Raw genomic sequence first — 23,151 nt, 5'->3', positions numbered from 1 at the left:
GGAAATGTCTCATTTCCGGGTTGTCTGGCGCTGTACGACTTGATGCACGTTTAGCCCGCCCTTCGTCACGTCATTCTGCCCGATTTTGGCGCCCCGACTATAATAAGGAAAAAAAAAAAAAAACAATAAACAAGGTTCAAAAGTGTCACTTCTCCAGCCATCGCACAAAACAAAATGCACGTAGCCGGTGTGTTTTGTGAGATAATATTGGCATTCTTTTGTTTCACACAAGGCAACAATAGGTCCACTGCAACATTTTAAATGAAAGTGCAAAAAAATAAAACATTCTGATCACTAATGCATGAGCTAGGTCCAACATTCTGACTGCAAACAGGCTGGAAAAGAAAAGTAAAATTAAGAAATAAAATATTGGTTAAAAATCTTTAATTTGTTCCAAATTCATTATTGAGTTTCTGCGTATTCATTTTTGGAACAAATACATGCAAACACGCTTGTTCATTTAAAAATAGCAACATCTAGGAGACACACATTTGGCTTGAAATTAAGTCATAAAGTGCAAACAGACAGCACAGATCGCCCAAAAATAAAATTATACTGAGATCCAAATTCCTAAAATGTATTTGGCAATTAACATTTCATGTACGTACTATGTTTCTGATGGTAATGAATTTTGAACAGGGGGTATTCACTTAAGTAGATTTTTAAGCTCGGCTACCCGACTTGGTCGACTCCCCCCCCCCAGCCCTTATTCTGAGTTAATAATTGGGAGAGACTAATCACATTTGTGAGACAATTCACTGTTAGGAAAATTAATGCGTAACATGATGTGTCTCTCGCAGAGGTGACTGAAGTGACAAATATTTGAAATGTATAAATGGTACGGGTGAAAAAAAAAAAAATCAAAAGACTCGAATTGTAATATACATGGGCACAATCGGCTGCGCAGTAGTTGGGACATGACAATAATGATGTATTTACAGGACAATAATCAAGTCAAGGAGTCATAGTCAAGGTGTTTTTTCTCTTGGAGTCTCGCCGAGGGAACGGCACAAAGCTCTTCACCTCTCGGAAACATAACCCTGTAGACCAAAAGAGAACATTGCTCGTGTTGTCACCCAGTCCAATGCTTTTACAGGGCACCATCGGAGAGCTTTTAAGACGTCAATTATTTAGTGCCACTTATGCTATAGCATGATGAGCAGCTTACAAAGATTTTCCACTATATATATATATATATATATATATATATATATATATATATATATATATATTTTTTTTTTTTTTTTTTATGTGTGTGTTTGTGTTTTAATGCTTGCTTATCACGATGCTCAGTTACGATGCAAACGCGCCCCCTACTGACTGCGAATGGTATAGGAATAACATCCATGCAAACTCACTTCACTTTCTAAGACGCTACGGCATCAAGCAAGTTCCTTTAGTGTTGGATGGTTTGTGGAATTGTTAAGATGGTTGGCTAAATTACCAGGTTTACAAAAATCAAAAATTCTGAGTCAAAACTGGCACAGCCTATTTGTTATTTCTTATATCATTGTATGCTCAGATAAATTCACATTTGGCTTTTTTTTTTGTTTTGAGTTTAGCAACAAAAGAAAATGAGTAAAGGTAAGAAATGTTAAGTGATTTAAGTCCAACGATGTTCACTATGCAATGATGGTTTTCTTTGTACGTTGCGTTTTGACATGCAGAAGTTACTGCAGTGTTCTCGTTTATGGGGGGGGGTTACCTTATCAAAAATACCTGCAGAAATTGAAATCCGCCAAGTCGAGATTGGACATTTAGGTTTTATTTTATTTTTTTTTGCTTCTGTCCCCACCTCCTCCCTTTTTAAAGTTTTTTTTTATTTGTGAAAAAATAAAAACATAAAATAATCCAATTGTTTTTGGTCTGGTCCGACTCAGGAGGAAAAACAATGAAAAAAGTGAGGTACATTTGCAATAGATGTGTTCACAAATGAACATCCGCATAGTAGAGGTTGTATTTTTTTTTAATACCCCTATATAAAATTCCTTTTAATTTTTTTTACTGGTCTGACTTAAAGGGAAGAAAGACGGCAGGAAAAATAGCAACCCCAACCTACAGTAGAAGAAGTTATGGTCATAATTGGAAATCCCCGATAGAGTGAAGCCGCAACAACCCAACCACCATGTAGCAAGGGAGCACCATTTAAAAAAAAAAAAAGTCAAATATTGTGCCTATTTGGAATAACACAACTCGTAATTCATAAAAAGAATTCATAAAAAGAGCGGGATCCTCTTATTATTTCACACTTAAAACTTTCGAAGAAAATCCACCAAAACCGCCACAATTCGCTTTCAGACGACGAGCACATGTTCTACTTACGTTTCCATTCCTCCAGCGTTAACTTGGCGTTGTCACGGCTGTCGTCATACGGTTCTGGCTCAGGCAGGTCATCCGGGTCCCTGAGGCCGTCAAAGTACGGATGCTCCAGCGCCAGTTCAGCCGTGGGCCTCTCGTCCCCGTCGAGAACCAGCATCTTCTCCAGTAGGTCGATACCTTCAAACCGTTCGATTCTCAGCAACGTGCGGGTGAGAAACATTTTGATAAGGAACTGAACTCACAGTTGGCACTGGCTCGGGGAAACAACGTGGAGAAGTCTTTTCTGGGATAGTGAGGAAGGGCCTTCACGTAATTTTTGGCCTGTTTTTGGTATGGAAGAGAACATTGGAGAAGACGTCATTCAGAAAGATACAAATGGGGTATAGGTATCGGGAATAGGTAGGGAAATTGTAAATCATCATTATTGTAATCTCCCCCAAATACTGCGCCAATATGCATTTTCACTTAAAAGCCTCTAGGTGGCACTATTAGATGCAGTGAAATTGTAACACATTTTCTTTGCGCAAGCCTTTATTTTTCACACTTGGGCAGTATCGAGTCCAATTTTTTTCCCACATTGCGCTCGCAGCATTTATTCAAAGGGTCATTTCAAACTTTGACATGATGTCCCCATCTGGGTGAATTTTCAGCTCCCTAGTGTCTTTACCTTTGATGTAAAGCTCAAATGATTGGACGAAATACTGCACAAGGGTTTAAACCAAGAGCACCATCTAGAGGAGTGAAAAGAAATCCCAAGTGCTTCACGAGGCTTCGCAACTTTTGAGGACTGAAAAGGCTGACATCGGGAGCGATGCATAAAAACGCATGAAAAGATGAAATGCCTTTTGAACAATAGACGAAGAAAATCACGTAGATGCGCTCTCACATAGCTCATGAAAATTTGAGCATTTTTGAGGCATTGTGCAATCTTGCGAATTAAGGATCCTCTTATTTTAATAGGTATTATTTATAGGTCATTACCAAAGCAAAACCAACCAATTGTGATATTGAATGTGATGTGATTTTTGCCTTTTGTTTGTGATTCAAATGAGTCCAGTCTCAAACTTGATTTTTTTTTTGTTTTCCCCCCATAACAGTGCCTGTTAAAATTCAATTTCGTACCTCTGGGCTGTCCAGCTTCTGAATAAATTCTGGTCCAGGCACTCCAGTAACTTTCATGATCTGTGTCAGCTGGTCCATGTCTTAAGTTTAGAGTCAAGATTTGGCTAGGCGGATTAAAGTGTACCCAATATACACATCTGCTAGGTAGGTACATTCCATTTGTCACCCAAGAATGTCTAAAAGCAAAATTGGACTTTGCTTGGACGTGGCTAGTCGACCTCCGGAATTGTAATAACATCCTGGGTCAGTTTGACCCGGCATCATATCGTGTGTACTAGCAAGCCGGTGACCCTAGTCAGGATAAACGGCTATCGAAAATGGACGGGTACTACGATGATCATTTTCACCTCACTGGCGGATTTAATAATCCAGCGGAAAGGATACAATCCTTCCCTTTGAAAAGGGTCTTTCCGTTGATCATTTCGGCCATGATGCAGCCCACAGACCAGATGTCCACTAGAGCGTAAATAACAGGAGACAAGTGTGAGTGATGAGAGAGACATTTGTGACAACATTGACTCAGCGCTCCAAAATGCGGAAAAGAAGCACGTGCACGCAAATTTGCCATTTCGAATGGTGAGAGGAAACTATTGAGCTGCTCCTCATGGCGAAGGGGGAGAACAACGCCATACAATGGAGGTTCAGTAGAAAAAAAAGATTGTCTGAAAAGCATAAATTCTTCGGGACGTCCTTCAATTGCAATTGGCGGCGGAGTGACAGCGTCTCGGCTTTATCGCTCGTCAACGGCCTGCTGTGGTGACCATCTGTCTCCGCTGACAATTTAAAGTGGGATGCTGTCAGAGTGAGAACGGCGCCACCTCAAATACATTTCTTTCACAAGTGAAACAGAGTGACGAGAAGAAGCCGTGACGCACAAGTGACAAATGGCTCCTTCAACCCTTTTTGGGTCATTTTTGGGTCATTTTCTTCCATGTTATTCTTGCATTATTTTAGCCCAGGGAAGGCACACTCATGCTACCGTGATATCTCATTGTCGAACTCCAATCCTGGAGGGCGGTATCCTGCGTGTTTTCCGTTTTTTGTCCCCAACACACCTGATTCAAATGATTAGGATGATTTTCAAGCTTTTTCAGAATGTGCTAACAAGCTAATCATTTCAATCAGGTGTTTTGAGGGGGAAAAAAATGAAAAGCATACAGGATACCGACCCTTGAGGACAGGAGTTCGACACCTATAGGCTACACAGAGGCGGGGTTCTTGCAAACGGGCGGTAAATGTCTCCGGTTTTTTGCTATATGTGCTTAGGTTTTTTTTTTTTAAACAGAAAGTTCTGATTTGCCAAATTCTCTGCATTTGCGTGTAGCAATCATCAACTGGAGACATACATCATCACTCTTATTTCCCGCCATGCTTGTAAATTAATAATAAAGCAATATACAGATTTGTGTAGCAGCAATTTTTTTCCAATAAAGCCATGACGATGGGTATTTTTTACCCACGAAAGGGGAGAAAATATGCGGGTTTAAATAGCCTTGGTTACGTGCAGACAAAGCCTAAGGGGTCACGCCATGTTATTTGACCTTGGGTGAAATTTCAGCTCCCTAGCGTCTTCTTTCAATGCTTTCCCTTTTTGTGAAAGGCCCAAGAGTGACAAAATGACACACAAGGGTTAAAGAGCACGTCATCAAGTCAAAGACGACAGGCAGGCCAAATCGAGCACTGAGACAAAGACAAGGACGGAGTCCGCAACGCTAATAGCTACGGTTGTCTTGCCAGTCTGCGTGTAGTGCATCCAGTTCAGAATGACCTCAGGGGCCCGGTACCAACGGGTCACCACATAGCCCGTCATCTCAGCGTCGGTACTGCGAGCTAGCCCGAAGTCCAGTATCTGCATAGGCGGAAAATCTCCATTAAACAAGTGAAAAGCCCCGCGCGAGCCAAACAACTTCCTGAAAGTCGTTTGAATATTCCCACACAGTAGGCAGCTATTTTTCGCTGTGCTATTGTATACTATTAGAGCCTACGTCTCAATGTGTAAGAAAATGCTTTGACCTTTAAAATAACAGCTGCAAAATCAAGTGTCTGACACCGCTGTGTAATAAGATCACTGTTGCCCCATAGTGTCCTTGCTTGGATTACCCCCTTTAGCGCTCCTCCATTTGGAAGGTGGAAATACGCTCCACGTATACGTAAACACCGCAGTGTATCATCCCGAATAGAACATATTGACTGGCACACATTCAATACCGGGTACTTATATCTGTTTCCAAATTTTTGAAGCGTTTGGCTACAGGAGGGTCAAAAATGGCTGGTACTACATGAATTAAGAACTAAAGTGATCAGTTATTTGAGTTAAGTACTCAAGTAATTGTGTACTTCAGGTATTTTAGTATCTAATCAATTACTTTAGTACTTATTACTTGTTACTGTAGTTATTATATTTATCAATTACCTTAGTTACTTTAGTACTTAATGACCAAATGGATTACTGTAGTACTTTTGTATCTAAAGCAATAATTGATTGGTATTGCCAAGGTAATCAATTTGCTAGTACTTTTAGCTCTTAAAGTATTCAATTTTAACACCTAAAGCAATTAATTACTAAAGTAGAGTACCTAAAGGGATTAAGAACTTTAGTACTCACTTCATTAATGACTTAGTTTTTACACATACCCACGCATGCACGCACGCACACACACACACACACACACACACACACGCTTCTGTGCATGTTACCTTGAAGTGCCCCTAGAAACACTTACAGATAAATGATTACACAACCTTTCACACAAGAGAGAACCATTCACCATTTTATGTAAGAACTCGTATTTTTTTTGTTTACATAACTCTACTCCAATGCATTTGACGGGTCCAAATACAAACCTTCAGCTCACAGTCTTGGTTGACGGCCAAGTTTCCAGGTTTGAGGTCCTACAACGGAAGACAAGATGAGCGAAGGTTGCTTACTGCACAAGGAGATTATTTGTACCGTGATCTTTAGTACTTTCTCCACCGCTTGGAGCTGAGGAAAAGCAAAGCAAGAATGGCGAGAACATCCCTGAACAAAGCCATGCATTTCCAACAAAAAGTGCCATCAATTACACGACGGCAGTGTCACTTTTCCCACCCAAGAGGCTACATTCGTTTTTTGTTTGTTTTTTTAATCGTCTACGCTCTACAAAGGCACCCAGAGGAGGTAATGGAGCTGAAGGGTGTGGCCTGACAACTCCAGACATGCAGTCACACTTTGCTCATACTACCTGTTGGTGCAGGTGCAGTTTGATGTGACTCAATAACAATGAATGGATTCAACTTTCCCATGTGTTCTTGCAGTTCCGCCATGCACGCATGCAGTCTGAGTCAGACGAACGAGGAGCACCAGGCGGTGCCCTGCAAACCGACTACCATGATTCTCAGAGTACAAGTCCAGTTGTTTTCTCCTCGTTTTCAACCCTTATATCAGGAGGGTGGACTTATAACCGCATGACTCCAAACGGACCAATTTTTTCACATACCCGCATTTGAAAAACAATGACAAAAATAAGTCGTATCAAGTCATTTACAGGGATTAAAATCATTATATATACCTCTAATTCAATATCGCATGCATTAGTTTTAGAGCTTTTGCACAGAACGTCATAAAAATGCACTTTTGTCATGCGCCACCTTATTGCATCTTTGTTGCCGACAACGAGGCCGCATGGATCTCTTTTTTCCCCCAGCGGACATTGACACATTATGAAAAGGAAAAGACGGCTTGTCTTATCCATTCAGGATAAAAAATGGATGTCATCAAGCGAGGGGAAAAACACAAAAAAGGGCAACCGAGCCAGACTCTGATCTCAACACGGTTTTCACTTGGGTAAAGAAAGCTTCTGTGAAGCATTTCTGGCCCCATTATTTGAGAAGCACTGGTCCACACGTGCATTGTCTCATACTTGTCTCATTTCCGCCCTCCCCTCCTTCACCCCAACAGTATGTTATTCGATATACGATGAAGACGTGTCTAAAAGTACCTTATTTTTGTCGTTTTAATAACACACACCTTGTGTTATCATTGGACAGCCATGATCTATGTAACCATCAAAGTCCGGGGTAAAGTTATAATCTCCTTATTGTAAAATTCAGCCACATTGAAGTACAAAAAGGGGATGTCGACCTGTACTTGTGAGAAATATGGTAGTTTCGGCAATACTCTGATGCAAGAAAACTGTCCGTGCGACTTAACTTGCACTCACCCTGTGAATGATTCCAGCCTTGTGAATATACTGCAGACACACACACACACACAGAAGAAAGCATAATCACAAGCCACAATCATGATAATAGTACATGCAAAATATTCAGCAGTCGAACTTGCATTTTTCCCCTAGACAAATGGAACTCGCTCAAAATTAAAATGTTATAGTGTAGTTTCAGGATGTATAAGACACAATGCAAGTGCAACCTAGCCACATCTGCCATCTAGTTATGAATCGTGATATTGCAATTGAAAAGTATACAATGGAACCCAGCTATTTGCTGTGGTTCGGGACCGGGCGGGTCCACAAATACTAAATACCCACATGTAATTGACACCCATTGAAACACAATGATGAAAAAAATACTAATCAAAAGCGTTCTCCAAAAATATGTTCTAAATAGGGATTAAGGATCACAAACTCACCCTGAGTCCACAGAGCATTTGATAGACAAGAAACTGGACTTTGTCTTCAGAGAGATGACCTCGCACCTTTGACAGGTCAGTAAACATGTAAGGCATCACCAGGTAGCTGAGAAGACAATACAAGATAGGATGTGGGAAGACAATTAGACCATCCACATGCAGTTTTCCGACTCACAATGGTGTTTTAATTCCACAGTGTAATAAATACTTAACAAAAGGAAAATTGTGTTCATTATTATGCCAACTGTAATCCCTCCAGGACAGTAAAGCAGTCAGCCAATTTGACCATGTTGAGAAAACACATTTGTGATAGACGTGGTCCCGCAGTCGAAGAAGTACCGGCACCGAAGCAAAAATGATTGGTTTGATGTGCGCCCACTCCATTCATCCTTCCGTATGCACGCAGATGCACCTTTGTTTGATTGGCAATAAAACACAGTGAAAGTCTATTCTTGTCTGATCTCTTCCAAGGACATATTTAAATGATGCTTTTTGAATATAAAAAGCAAACGTTGAAATCTGCAAATTAGCGGAGACAGCCTATTGAAATAAATGAAAGATGAATTCATATCTAATTCACCAACCTACTTGTTACTTTAATCCCGCCGAAAGGTTTGTAAGAAAAACCCTTAACCCGTGTTCTTGCGGCGGATCAAAAGATTGAAAGAACTTCGCAACTGCTTGCTACAATTAGTGCCTTCGTTGCTATCGTTAGCTGTGGGTGCTTTACATTGATGAGGTAGGCTGAACAGGACCTGCTTACAAGCGAACTACTTACAAAGAATGCATATCACTCGACCTTAAACAAAGGTATATCCCGGCGTATTTATCATATAGCCAACTGTCACATGCTCTTCCACTTTCACGTCTTCATTTTATATGTGTATAGATATGTGATTCATCGACCCTCAACAACTCGAGCACAAAAAACCTGATGCATGAAAACAGATCTACTCTGCATACAAAAGATGAATGCAATTAAAAAAAAAAATATGATTTAACTATGACTAATTGCTCACAATTAATCTGTTAATCTTTCATTCCTACAGCAAATATATTCAATAACATAAACATCACAAGATGGTTTATTTTCCAGCCCATGTTGTAAGCCAAACTGCTGAAGCTGGACTTTAACCTTCTGTTAAGCTGAGGAGAACAAATAAGCTTCACTTCCAACATGTGAATTCATGCCAGCAACAATCCAGCCATGGAGGGTATTTTGGGGGGGGGTACTAAACGTTAATTAAAATGTGTTGCTTTGTTATCAATGTTGTCACTCTGTGTGCGTATGAATGAAATATTGAATCAAACTCAGAACCTTCTGACTCCAAGGCAAACATGCTACTTCAATTACTACAGTGCTAAAAATGCTCTGTAAAACAATGTTGTCTTAACAGTTATATTAGTTTAAACATCTCTTAAGTTGAACCGAGCAGGACCATTATGTGGAGGAAAAAAAAAACAACACATTCCATCAGGTCCAGAAGATCCAAACAAACGAGATAAAAAGACCAGGCTAAATGTGAGCTGTCCTTGAAGTACTGTACTTTGCAGCCGAATACTTCACATTGCCTGGAGGGTTTGCTAATAAGCCGGAAAACACTCACAAGTCTTGGAAGTCATCGAGGCTTGAAACAGGAGTAAACACATCAAGAAGTCCGATCACCTGCTTGGAATGAGAAACGATCAGCAAAGGGAGACGAGGAACGCATCTGACTTTATTTTCAGTCGAGGGAAAGCGCCCCAAAAAAATGTTTTTAACAGTACTAATTGCACGAAATTGAAAATATTTTTGGCCAACCCGAGTTCACATTCATAATCGGCCCGTGACAAAAACTTGTTTGACACCTGAACTAAAGATAGTAATGGTCACTGTGTCAATATGCGTTTGGAGATGGAACGCTCGTTGCGATACTCACATTTTCATGTTTCATGTGTTTGAGCAACCGCAGTTCCCGGTAGGCCCTTTTAGCGAAGATCTCCGACTGGAAGGGCCTGTGGAGCTTCTTGATGGCCACTCTCTCCTTCGTCCTCTCATTTGTTGCTGAGCTGCGGCGAAAAACGGAAGGAGACGTCATGAGATTGCATTTGCCAGCGGTCAGCACTTCCACCGCAAAGCAAGCGGGTCTTCACTTCGGCATCGGCTTTGGGCCTTTGCGCTAGACGCTATTGTACAATACACCTGCTTGAATGTGTCTTCTAATATCTAGGAGTATATCATTTGTGTTTTAATATTCATTGAAAAGTTAAAGTAAGTTAAATAAAGTCAATTTAATGAGCACAATCAGGAATGTTTACGAAAGTAAATGGTTCAGCTGTTTATCTCAAACTCAGCAATTGGTGCAATATTTCAGTGGTGTAAAGCTGTACGACAGTCCGAGACTCATTTTTTCAGCAGTTTGGTGAAATTTGAAGAGGAATGATTTAATTTCATAGAGCATTTTTAGCATTTTTATCTCAGGAACCGAAAGAAACTTTTTTTTTAAACAATAATATTACATAATAATTCGTTATTACTATCATTATTAAGAGTAATTCATGTTTAATGCATTGATGGCCTTTTACTCTGTATGGGTTTGTAATATCCGACTGCTTTTGAATGCATCATAGCTTGTCCTCAAATCTTGGGCATGCCAAACCAAAAAAATGCAACCAGCGCCAGGGGGAAAAACTTCAAAATAAAAGCATGATACGGCTATTGCGTTGTCGTTCATGTATTATTTGGTGTGTTTATTTTGAGGCTGGCGTATGTAGCGCGTTGATGCTGCGTTATGTCGCAGCTATTCCCACTCTTCCTCCTCGTCCTCCGACAGTAACCGAGCCCATCGCCGATTCTTAACGAAACCTGCCGTTTTTGAACACAAATGGAGTGTCTTTCAAAAACCATTTGGGACAATCGGCGGGCGCTCGATGCTCAGTTTAGCAAGTCCATGTTAACCATGAGGGGCAAAGTCAAACATTTACACAGCAAACAGCATTGTTAAGGCTTATTTCAAACCTTGCATTATAATCATTTCAACGAAGACTCAAAATGGCTCCAAAATTGCCCATTGTGGAGAATCTCCATGCTGTTGAGAGGTTGCTTTTCTATCTGTATTCAGTGGATCCAAGTACAGGTTTTCAATGTTTGCAATGATCTGGAGGGCATCAGTGGGAGGGAAAGCTTGTTGGTCTATTTGCAGGGCCATCCACCAACACATTTGCAAGAGACACACTCGTGCAGAAATTGCAGTCAGGTACAACAGGCACACATTATAAACACCAATTCAACTGCCCCTATGAAATGTTTCGTCATCAAACAAGGATTATTACACATTGTCGTTTACTGGTTGTGACTTCTTTGTCTCAACGGGACCTAAAATGACATTTTATTACTTATCTGCGCATCATAGTAAATACCCTGTATTTAGTATAGCGCCAAGTAGACACTCACACGCAGATGATGTGCTGAAGCGGAAGTTATGGTTCATCTATATTGTCATACTCCCTACCGTATGGTATAACATATGCAATTTCTTGTCAGAAAGTGAGCCATGGTGTCATGTTTTATTTATGCTGTGCATAGGTTTGAAATGGAAAATTTCCAACTAAATATTAATATGATCGATTGTCGGTTGTGACCGCAGGCGGTGCGCAACACTTAGCTGTATATACTGTAGCGGTTTTGACATTTTTCTCTTAGGGTATACAGAAGGTTACCAATTTGGCGTAAGATCATCCTAGACTTTTTGGCATCAGTTAAAGTGAAATAGAAATAGGAATAGTAATGTGCCTGCGCTAATGTTCACTTATTGATGCTGGCCACCCAGCAAGACAAGAAAATGTGTTAAATATTAATAATGACCTATCAATGCATTGCATTCAGAGGTTAATTGTGAAATAATGTCACTGGGCTGTGGGGGGGATAATAAAAATTTCCTGCGACAAGAAATTCCCTGATCATATGCAAATACAGTATGTCACAGAGACTGCAAAGTGATGGAGAAACCATGATAGAATTTTGACTGGTCAATACACTAAGTGCCTCTGTAGAGGAGATGGCGTCATTGCTTTTCTGCCTGCAGTATTACATTGCATCTTCTTGCAGGAAAAGTCTACAGGCCGCACAAGAAAGATGCACACGATAGATAGATAGATAGATACATACATACATACATACAGACAGACAGACAGACAGACAGACAGACAGACAGACAAAGCTTCGAGTACACAGGTGTCAAACTCCAGTCCTCGAGGGCCGGTATCTTGCATGTTTTTGAACCTTCTTTCTCAAACACCTGAGTCAGATGATTGACAGTAGAGATTACTGATAAGCTAATCATTTGAATCCGATGTGTTAAAACAAGGAAAGATGCAGGATAATGGCCCTCGAGGACTGGAGTTTGACACCTATCTAGTAGATGCTCCATTATTTGGACATCTGTTGAGCTTCTGCGGGGTGTATCCCAATTGTTGTCGTCATGAAGTGTGTATCCAAATGCGCGTGTACGTACATACGTTCACACCTATGCGCGTGCGCGCGTAAGCGTGTTTGCGGCGCACCAACCCAGGGCCCACGCCATACATGCAAACGTGTGCGTAAATGTGTAGCGCAAGCAGGAAAGCTTCCCCGTGTTCACACGACCCCACGGCGAGAATGTGAAACGACTCACCAGACACAACCGTACGCCCCGGTTCCGATCTGCTTGAGATGGGTGTACTTCTCCGGAACCTCCCACACGGTGCTGTTAATTTCCTCGCGGCAGAAGCTCGCCCGAGCCTCCATGACGAAGACGAGAAGCAGAAGGTTCGAGCGACAACTTCTCCCTTCGCATGAACGCTTGTCATTAGCTAAAGAGAAAGGTAACGCCAAAACAATAGTCAAGTGCGAGAAAGCGCACGCCGTACGTCATTTCCGGTTAGAGCCGTTCATAAAATAAATGCTTGAAGGCAAACCCGGAAATGCTCAAAGAAACATCACGAATGGAAAACGAGCCATTTAAACAGCGGGCAAAAACCGAGCTTGTAGTGGTTGCAACTAACAAACTAAGTACTATTACTGGTAATAAGTTAACTTGAAATATTCAGTGTTTGGTAGAATGTGGCGTGCTTAAAGTAGGTCATTGATCTAAAACACCATTAAAAAATAAACATTGAAACGGTTTCCACGCCTCTTGAAGCACTTGGAATATATATTACGTTTCAACTGCCACCTAGAGGAGCTAAAAAGTATTCATGAGGCTTCATTCATTTTCCGATGGCTACAAGTTCCTTTCATGTTTGCATTCAATGCATTTTAGATTTGAAATTGTTCATAGATTTAAGCACCTCTCTCTCTCTCTCTCTCTCTCTCTCTCTCTCTCTCTCTCTCTCTCTCTCTCTCTCTCTCTCTCTCTCTCTCTCTCTCTCTCTCTATATATATATATATATATATATATATATATATATATATATATATATATATATATATATATATATATATATATATATATATAATATCTTAGGACCAATCACTCACGGTTCAGTTCATGAATGTCACATGACCAACAGGTGAGTCATGATTGGTCGTTACTTGAGCACAGGTGATGTCATGTTCAGTCGACAGCAGGTAGGAAAATTGTATTTATAAAGAATTTTACATGAAAAATAGTTTCATACTGTAGACATTTTCATACTGCTAAAATGGCCAAAATAAATAACTTTCACTTAACTTTGTAGGGTTCATTTCTTTAATTAAATCGATTGAAATTGTCATCCTCCAGTTGATTGGGGTAAATCGAGATTTGTCTGTCGTGTTAAACTAAAATTGAACTTCGTCTGTAACGGAAGAAAAAACATAACTCTTATCAGCGACTCCAACTTCCAGTTATCACCAGTAGATGGTGATGGCGTTTTACTGTGAGTTGTTTTTCTGTGTGTGCGCCAGTCATAGATTTTGAAGCGCTTATGTGTGCGCTGATTGTCTTCACTTGAATAAATATTTTTAAAAAACAACAACAACAAACGTATGCATTGTAGTGACGGCGTGAAAGGCAAACGGAAAAATGATCAAATCTAATGAAATCTCAAACCCGGTTCAGAATTGTTCCGATTTTTACTCCTTTTGTTTGAATCCGCTCTGCATTCCCCAAAACGAAAGAGTTGCACGCCGCGACATTTATTTTGGCCAACACGTCACGGAATAGCATCACTGGGGCAACGCATCTGGGGGTTACACTTTACACCCCTCCTCGCCCCCTTTCCATCACACAAGCGCAGATGATCGGATAGTGAAACATCATGACATGTCCTTTGAATTTGCCTGTGGCGCAAAGTCCATGGCGTGACTGGTGGCATGCGTGTGGCTCAGGACAAACACAAATGCGTGTATACATCGCAAGCCCAGCTGTGTGTCTTCCTCCGTCGTTCCCCGCGCTTCGTCCCATCTGCCAAAAAAACTCTCAAGCGAAATTTGACTTGACATTTTCCAACACTGAATCAGCACAGAAAGTGGGCCGGCACGACCATGGGCTCTGCTGGGCTTTTGCAACCAGAAAATGCAGATTCCCGAAAGGCCAAAGCAACAAGAAGCAAGCACACATGGCATTAACTCAGCGCGCCCCCCCCCCCCCCCCCCCCCACACACACACACAAAAGAGAAAACATCGTACTCCTAAAATTGTATGTTTAACATTAACAATGTTTTACAGTGTTTATACAGATTACATCTTATTCTGAATGTGAAAAAAATGGTTCAAGTGCATCAAAATGCCTGAAAAAAATCATTCCTTATTCAAACTACAAACATTTTTGACTGATGCTGAAATTATTAAATGAATACTTAATTCCCCAAATATTCCACTTTTTTTCCTTCAAAAAAAAACGAAGGCCAAAAGTTTGGGGGTGTTTTCTAAATGGTAACTTAAAAATTAGATTTTTTAAAATTCAAAACCATTCAAGGAGGATTGACGTGTCAGCTGCACAAGCCGAGTTTTTCCGCGTGGATTTTTATTCGACTGTGTTCCTATTTACAATAATTACTGGGGCAGACGTCAGTTGGCGCTTAGCAGCCAGCGCTTGTTTCAGCTAACAGTAGCTCATGTTAGCTGAGGTTGTTATGGCATTAAAAAAAAAGAAGCCAGCAGACTGAACCAACATCCGAGTCCATCCTTGTACACACACAGGAATATTACTAAAACCAAGATGATCATATAAATATTATGATGTTTCCTTGAACTGAACCAGCTGGAGACCATTCAAGTTAAGAGAACACGGAAAGGTACGCCATTTGACACATTTATTAATTGTGGTCTTTTGGCATATACACTGCACATGATCATGAACATGAGTCGCTTCGCAAGGAAAAGGAAAAACAACTTTATTCAACGTTACACTCGCGAGGCGTTTACTGACCACTCACATTGCGGGAAATCTGAAAGACACTTTACACGCAACAAATATAATTTATGGATATGAACACTAGAAAATCTGATCTGTTTTGCTATAGTTTTGACCTTGTTGCCAAAATGTTGATGCGTCTTATACATGTAACGCAGAAAATACCAGAATTTTACCCCAAAATTGAGGGTGCGTCTTGTTTGGGGAATTATGGTCACAATAAATGTAAATGAGCATGAACAGGAATATCTTTTTAACCCGAAGAAAACGGTATCCAACATTGTGCGGATTGTTTTTTAAATCACATAAAACTGTTGACAGCAATTTGAAAAAGCTGAGCACTCCCACACTTTGCTAATAAGAGCACCACTGCACCATCTAGTGCCGCAGAAGTGTAATTACACCACACAGCACAAAAGCAAAGCCTGTTGTTTTCCTTCACGCCTCACTATTTGAGAAGGAGCGCATTAAGCTAATGAGTCTTTACTGCTCATTAAAGTTTGCCAATGTAATGATACTCTCCGTCCATCTGTCCCTGTGGACAATTAATTATTAGTATCAAGGAATGACGTTATCCGTTGCAGGTTTAAGGACAGGGATGGGCAGCCATTGGCATTTGGCTTTGATTAATGAAGCGACCTTCCCTCCAGCCTTGGCGAGGATGGAGAAAAAAAATCTATTCCATTTAAAAGCTGCCTCCGGGGACAATGTCCGCTTTCCAACACCCATACGCTCAGCCTCGGCGAGACGACGTATGTACTCTCAAGTACTGTATCACCTTCAGCGCCGGGACACTCGCACAGGAGAATCGCTTTTTAGCCTTTGTTCAAATTTGCATTTTATATTTGATACAGAAGCGTGCTGTATAATGAACATTTATGTCATGTTCCACGTCGTTTCCAGTCGGGGCTTGTATCTCGGCTGATTCACTGTAAGGCGGGCGCCAGGAAATGGACCGCCATTCACCGACAAAAAATTAAAAATGCCTGATTGGACTTTGATGACCAAATTTTCATCCCGGAGGAAATTGAGCACAAGTATGGAAGTCAGGAGAGTGGAACGGACACTACGACAATAAGAAAATCCTAGTGATGGGAAGATGAAGTCATGAAGCACCCAGACTTTTTTTTTCTGGTCCGTCATTCGTCAGGCGCTGGTCCACCTCCGTTTGCACTCATACTAATTATGTTTTCTGTTTTATTTTTACACTTAACGTTAACACCATCTTTGTGGTTCTATGGTGACAAGTGTAACACGAAAATAAAGCCAGCTAAGGGGTTTAACCCTTGGCCATCATGCTTAATACAAGGGACAAGAGTGAAATTAACAATCATGTCCAGTAGATGGCATTATTATGCATTCACTGACTCTGAAATGATGGCCGTCGGTTCTCATGTATAACGGCCTGCCCTACAACCGTAGAAGACAATTTCACTTGTCTCTCATCGGTCACATACACTACAAGGGAAACAAAGTATTGCTGAGGTTGAGTTGACTAAAAACGTCTTTAATCAGGGAATTAGAAAAAAAATACATTTTCAGGCCGAGATCCAATCAAAAAAGATGCAAATTCGGTTTGCATTCATGGGTTATTCCATTAAAAAATACACACACACACACACACTCAATGCTATTTTAGCTATTCAGTAGTGGAGTACTAATGGGAAAAAATAAGAAATTAAGCTTCATGAAGCACCCGTTATTATTTTTACTCCTTTAGATGGTGCTCTTGGTTTAAAAATAAACACAAGTGCAATGGAAAAGTATTACACTTTTTAAGTCTTTTTAAATTCTTTTCGAACCAAGAGCGCCACCTCGAGGAGTCAAAAGATATCTCAAGTGCTTCATGAAGCTTCGGCCTATCAGCCACATCTTTTTTTCTTATGATTTGAGCCACTTCCACTCCTGCCATTGGTAGAGTGGCAGCAGAATCACAAGCAAACATTAGTCCACAGAGAGCACTCACAAATTGCTGAGCTCTCATGAAAAATGCATCACATTCACATTTGCGCATGTCTTTATACTGTGGCTGCGTTTCAGCGGCGCTGTCAAAAGGAGAAAAGTAACCGTACCTAACTAACTAAACTTGATAGGATTGAATGGACCAACTCCTGAAAAATATGTAAAAATACTTCTTCTGGTTTTGGGAAACCAAATTATCCAAGAGATATCAATATACATTATTTTTGTATAAATATTTCCCACTGGATTTGTGTGGGGTTTTTTGGTTTTGTTTTTTAGATCCACAGGTGTTCAAATTCGCCCATGTTGGGCTCATTTACTTCCATTCATAATTGGAAGTATTGTCAATTTTGAACATTTTAAAAACCTGCTGTTTTAGCTTGTATTTCCCCCAATTTTTTGCATTGATTCTTTCAACGGCAACTCGCAAACCGGATGCAATAGAAATTTTTGAGTCGAAACCCCAAAACTATCGGCTGGTGATTAGCGGCCAACTTATGACATTTGCAACACTACACTAGCACCATCTCAAGGCGCCCAAATGAACTGCATTCATGTTCTCAACTGCTTCAATTAATATTATACATTTAAAGAGTATTTTTGGGGGCTATATATTATAATGCATTGTGCATGACTGTTACTTCGTACCCAGTAAATTATTACTAGTTTTTTGTGTGTAATGCCTTACACTACCACACTACAACAAAAAAGTAATGCATTACAGTAATCAGATTACTTTTGCGATGCATTACCCCCAACACTGCTTAAAATTGATGAGGGAAATGGGCAGAATGCAATGGTTGTATTGAGTTTTTTTTTTTTTTTTTGTTTATTCACCCAACCTTACTTGTACGTCATGAGATCCGGCCCATAAACCGTTCCATCTATTTCGATTTTTCTTTCAGTTTGGGCGGTCGTCTTTGCGGGCGCGTTTAGATTTCGATCCTAAATCTCCCGGCGAGATTTGGCGCCGATAAGAAGTTTGTTTTGTTTTGTTTTCAGCGTGTTTTGTTCTGTTGGAGTGGCTGAGGTCTGGCTTCTTGGAGATATCATCTGATCGACTGCGGCTTTCTTCATTTACGTCGGAGTTGTGTCTATTATTAATCAGCCCGGCTTTATCTTTTGTTCGCCAGGTATACAGCCAAATATATTTCGTTTTGAAAGTTAGTTTGCCGGCACAGACTGCGGTCTGATGCTCCCGGTTGTTTACTCCGACGAAACGGGATTTCAAGTCATCCCAAATGTCAGCTCTTACAATCAGCAAGCGCTCCCCTTCCCGGGGACCTGTTCCGCCCCAGATGGAAGCAGATAGCAGTTAATTAAGGTGTACAATTTCGTACTGATACAAATTAGGATTGTCGGGCTTTGGCAGAGTGGCTGTGCTCTAAAAATGTAAATCATCATCTTTGGAACGCGGTTCCTCTCTAATAGTGAGGCGGGGCATGCAGATGAGTCCAGGGAAAAGGATTGGCATGATTTTTTTTTTTAATTTCATTGATGCATTTGTTTTTTTTTTCAGTTTTAGACTAACCTGTAACTTGTGTAATTGCTGCAAAAGAGTAGAATATTATATTATATTGTAAGTTTAGTATGTATCTCAGTGGTGGTCCGTGCATCTCACACTTAAGCCTTCAGATGTCCTACCTTATGGTATAATATTTGTGCCACAATCGCGAGCGAGCAATAAAAGATTTTTAGCGAGTAGGAATAGATATTGAGCTCAGAAAAATATATATTGAGCGAGCAGCGATGGGTTTTGTGCACAGAAACACTTTTTGCTGGTTCAAAATCTCAAATTGCTCGCTCACGATAGCCCTCCCACCCTCGCTCAACATCTTGCTCTCCTCTCGCTCCACTTGCGTACTCTCTGCGGGCTCAGTGTGGCACACGAGTCACAAATCCAGCTGATCGGAAAACTAACAAGGTAGTTCTATCAAATGAGAAAATACAATCATAATAATAATAATATTGTTTCCAAAGGAGTATATTTCCAAAGGAGTATACTATATGTTATATTGCTTTTTTCTTTTCTTAATGTTAAAAATGATACGGTTTTTGGTAGACTTCTAGGATTTTTATAGATAATAATCTGGTCTAGACTCAGGCACTTTGATGCACTTGGTTATTGTATTTATTCATTTATTTTTTCAGTTTTAGACTAACCTGTAACCTGTATACCTGCTGAAAAAAGGTGATTTTTTTTCTTTTGTTAATGGGTACAGTTTTAGGTTAATTTATACAATCTGTATAGATAATAATCTTCTTTATATTGGTGTGTGGGTGGGGTGCGAAAGGTGTTCTCTTTCCTAGGGGGTGGTCTTTGCAAAATAAAATTGAGAAGCACTCTTTGTTGCACTTGTTTTTTTGTTTTAGACAAACACGTAACCTGGATAGCCGCTGTAAAAAAGTACTTAACAGTTGTTAAAAGTTTATTAATATTGCTTTTTTCTTTTGTTAATGTTAAAAACACATTTTTTGAATACTTATACCATTTTTCTCATCTTATCTCTGAAATATATAATCCAGAAGCACTGCTTTAAAACAATGGTGACTTTAACGCAAAACAAAAAAGGAGATATGACGTAGCGCGGAGTGCACTAAAAAACATGATGGCGTGCCTTTAATTAGCGTGGAAAGAATTGGCACAGGATGGGCAGCTTTTGTGCTGTTATGCATGTGTCAAAGGTTGTTAGCGTCCAGGCTAAAACGTGTTACTTCCGCCTGTCAAGCTAGCTGTGGCTGTGTGTCAGATCGGCCGTGAGGGCACAGCCATGCGCCTTGCCTTGCCTGTCTGGTTCTGGTTCTGGTTCGCTGGCCCACATGATCTGTCACCTGTCAATTCATACGTCGCGCACCAAAAGCCTATCAGGACGCCCACGCGTGCATTGGGCCATTGTACCTAATGTATAGCGGGTGAAGCCTCATCAAGCACTTTTAGCTCCTCTAGGGAATTTAGATTTGATGCTATAGAAGAATTGTTTTGAGTATAGTTATCACCTGAGTTTTGGCGCCCCCTAGCATCTGCCTATGTTGCTTAATGGCTGAGCAGGCCCTGATCAGTTACTATGATCATTAATTTGTCACCTTTGTCATTTTGATGTATTGATGGTCATTTCGTTTGTTTTATTAAGTCAAAAAAGAAATGATAGCTGACAGTATTCAAGACTCATGAGATCTTATCACGTCACATGGTCTTTCTAGTGCCTTCAAAGAGTTTTCAAAGTTTAGTTTTCAAGTTGAATTTCCGAGTCTACTTTCCGAGTCTATTTTCCGAGTTTAGTTTGAGTATTCTTTCTGAGCTTCCAGTCTAGCTTCCAAGTCGAGTTTCGAAGTCTCGTCTTCTAGTTTTGCTCACTGTTGTTTCGTCGCAGTTTTGTGTCCAAAGACTTTGGACTTTGGGGGGGCAGTGTGAATATAAGGTGTACATAATTTATTTAAAAAATTAAAAGGAGTTGTTATCACTGCAAATCTTTGCATATGCTAACATATACCAAAAGGAAATACCTGGCACAAACAAAAATGCTAATGAGCTAAATGTATAGAAAGGCAGTACTGTATAACATGCTGAAGATAAGAACGAACATTAGCTAGCATTTTATCCCCATTCACAAGTTGTTGGATCAACACACAAACCGATTTTGGGCATATTATCATACATGACAACATTCTTAAAGAAAGTACAACGTGCAGACACTTGTGGGCCACATTTCACAGAGACAGAATAACGTGTGTGTCACTGATAGCGACTGCTCTCAACAGAAGCCACACCGTACTTCCTCACTACAAAATGTAATACCAACAGCTGCCAGAGGTGGCGCCAAAAACAAAGATCAAGCCAAACAAAGCACAAATCGATGAACTTTTCAAGGGTAAACATTTCACTTGAATGTGAGAATAATTCTCTACAATACGATAAATCAGTTCCCGGCCTGGTACCAGTTCACCCACGGACCGGTACCGGGCCGCGGACCGGCGGTTAGGGACCTTTGCATATCTAACAACACAGCTCCACCGCTGCACACGGTCTTAAGGAAATGTAACATTTTGACTTCCTGTCCTCCATTTTCCAGAGCGGCCCTGCTCCGAAGCCTGCAGCACAGCCACCATGCTAAATCTGGCACACACGCACAGTCCAGTGGCCCTTGTCTAAGTAAGTTGAGCTCCTGAGGCCCAGTGCGTTAGTGCCACATGACCTAAAGCTACCCATGACCAGCGGTCCAAATCGAAAACGATAAGGAGGGAGACTCTTTGACTCCGCAGCGCACTTTCCGTTGTTAACCTTTTCTTTCGGTAAGTGGACCAGTCACACACATAGATTCATAAAGAGTGTTTTGGACGAGCGTGCTAGCTCACTTGTCGCTGTGCTTGGCCCGTCGTTTTTGAAATATTTCCGTCATTTGGTGTCTGTCAGCGAAGGTTTTCGAAATGGTACCATTATGTACGAGACATGCAGAAAACCGGGAAAAAAAATCATTTAAAACTGTAGTAAGTAAGTACAGTACCGCGTAGAGCAGGGGTGTCAAACATACGGCCGACGGGCCGTTTTTGGCCCGCTAACAGGTTTAACCCGGCCCGCGAGATGATTTGGGGATGTAAAGTATAAAAATTAGCAGAATTTTTGTCATAAATATAAACGTGAAATGTCTTGAGATTAATTGTAATGTTAAAAGTTTTCTGGTTAAAAGTAATGTTGTGTTAAAAAGGAATAATATAACTGAAGTTGTTATTTTAAAGTCATATAAATATATACAGTACCACGATTTTATCGGTCCGGCCCCTTTGGGAATCAATTTTCCTTTATGCGGCCCGCAAGCTAAAATGAGTTTGACGTCTTTGCTGTACAGTAAAACAATTACAAAAAATAAAACCCTGCAAAATCATGCAACATGACCAGAAAAGAGCGACGGTGTTGAAAAGGAAGTGCATACCGTTGCGGGAATAACGTAGATAAATAAATGAATAAATAGCAATGTTGAGCGCTGTCCCGCAGTTCTCAGCATCATTTAATGCCGTCTTATAGTCGACGCCATCTTCGGACGTAAAGGAGGCTTTACTCGCCACGCGTGGCCCCGCTGTCAACATCCATCACCGCGTCAACACTTTGCTAATTCTAAGGAGCGTTCTTGGCGTGCGAAACATGACTGATGGCTTTCCGCAATCTCGCAAGCGCACGTGAGCCTCACACGCAAAAGAAAATCAGATTAATGACACTCAAGTCAGGCTCCCGAGGCTGCCGGAATGTAAACAGAGGACTCAACTGTTTGCTCGCAGTGTAATTAGTCAGCGGTGACAGCTCGCGTCTTCCCGGCTCGTCACGTCGGCGGGAGGATGCGTGTGCACCTTGCCTTCGACAAGCCTGATAGCCGGCACTGGCGGAAAGGTTACGATTTACATTAAATGAAGCAATCTGTGTCTACGCACGTCATTGAATTCCTGCCTGTTCCTCCCGCGCGCTCTTTCTTTCTATTATTGCAATTTACCATCGCTGATGTGCATAGTAAGCCGGAAACATTCTTTTGTGGGGCAGGTACAAAACAGGCTCCTTTGTCACAGTCAAAGTAATGCATGTTGCTCTGCTTTATGCGCTGTAGTGTTGTGTACCTTAAATCAAACGTAGTAGTAGAAGGAACTTCAGAGGGTACTCCAGATTTTAAAGAGAACAAACAAACGTGCAAAAATCCTTTAAAAAAAAAAAAAAGCTTGAATTAATTGTAAAGAAAATATAAGTTCATAAAACACATTTTATGTTCAGTAGGTTATTCAAT

The 23,151-nt window shown here is 40.7% G+C and overlaps 1 protein-coding gene and 1 long non-coding RNA gene across 3 annotated transcripts in view; one reads left to right on the top strand and one right to left on the bottom strand.

Moving 5' to 3' along the window:
- Positions 1-190: 190 nt before the first annotated feature.
- Positions 191-22,662, bottom strand: mapk13 (mitogen-activated protein kinase 13). Of its 2 annotated transcripts, XM_088407533.1 has the most exons (13): positions 22,645-22,662; positions 12,721-12,898; positions 9,988-10,117; positions 9,676-9,734; positions 8,069-8,174; positions 7,641-7,670; positions 6,286-6,333; positions 5,176-5,290; positions 3,826-3,897; positions 3,442-3,521; positions 2,562-2,640; positions 2,323-2,496; positions 191-1,040 (listed from the first exon to the last, which is right to left on the bottom strand). In XM_088407533.1, the coding sequence occupies exons 2-13, from the start codon at positions 12,831-12,833 to the stop codon at positions 955-957; spliced, it is 1,092 nt and encodes a 363-aa protein (XP_088263659.1). In that variant the 5' UTR covers positions 12,834-12,898; positions 22,645-22,662; the 3' UTR covers positions 191-954. The 2 variants fall into 2 exon arrangements, with proteins under 2 accessions (XP_088263659.1, XP_088263658.1); XM_088407532.1 differs by lacking the exon at positions 22,645-22,662 and having other exon boundaries at positions 12,721-12,958.
- The window catches only part of LOC148428358 (uncharacterized), a 60,924-nt gene continuing 59,261 nt past the window's right edge, over positions 21,489-23,151 (top strand). The window contains exon 1 of the long non-coding RNA XR_015864738.1: positions 21,489-21,676. This is a non-coding gene — a long non-coding RNA (uncharacterized LOC148428358). The remainder of the gene's footprint in view (positions 21,677-23,151) is intronic.

This window comes from Hippichthys cyanospilos, chromosome 2 (genome assembly GCF_059441005.1).
Source record: "Hippichthys cyanospilos isolate Australia breed blue-spotted pipefish chromosome 2, RoL_Hcya_1.0, whole genome shotgun sequence".
NCBI lineage: Eukaryota > Metazoa > Chordata > Actinopteri > Syngnathiformes > Syngnathidae > Hippichthys > Hippichthys cyanospilos.
This window is presented reverse-complemented; position numbering and strand designations above follow the sequence as displayed.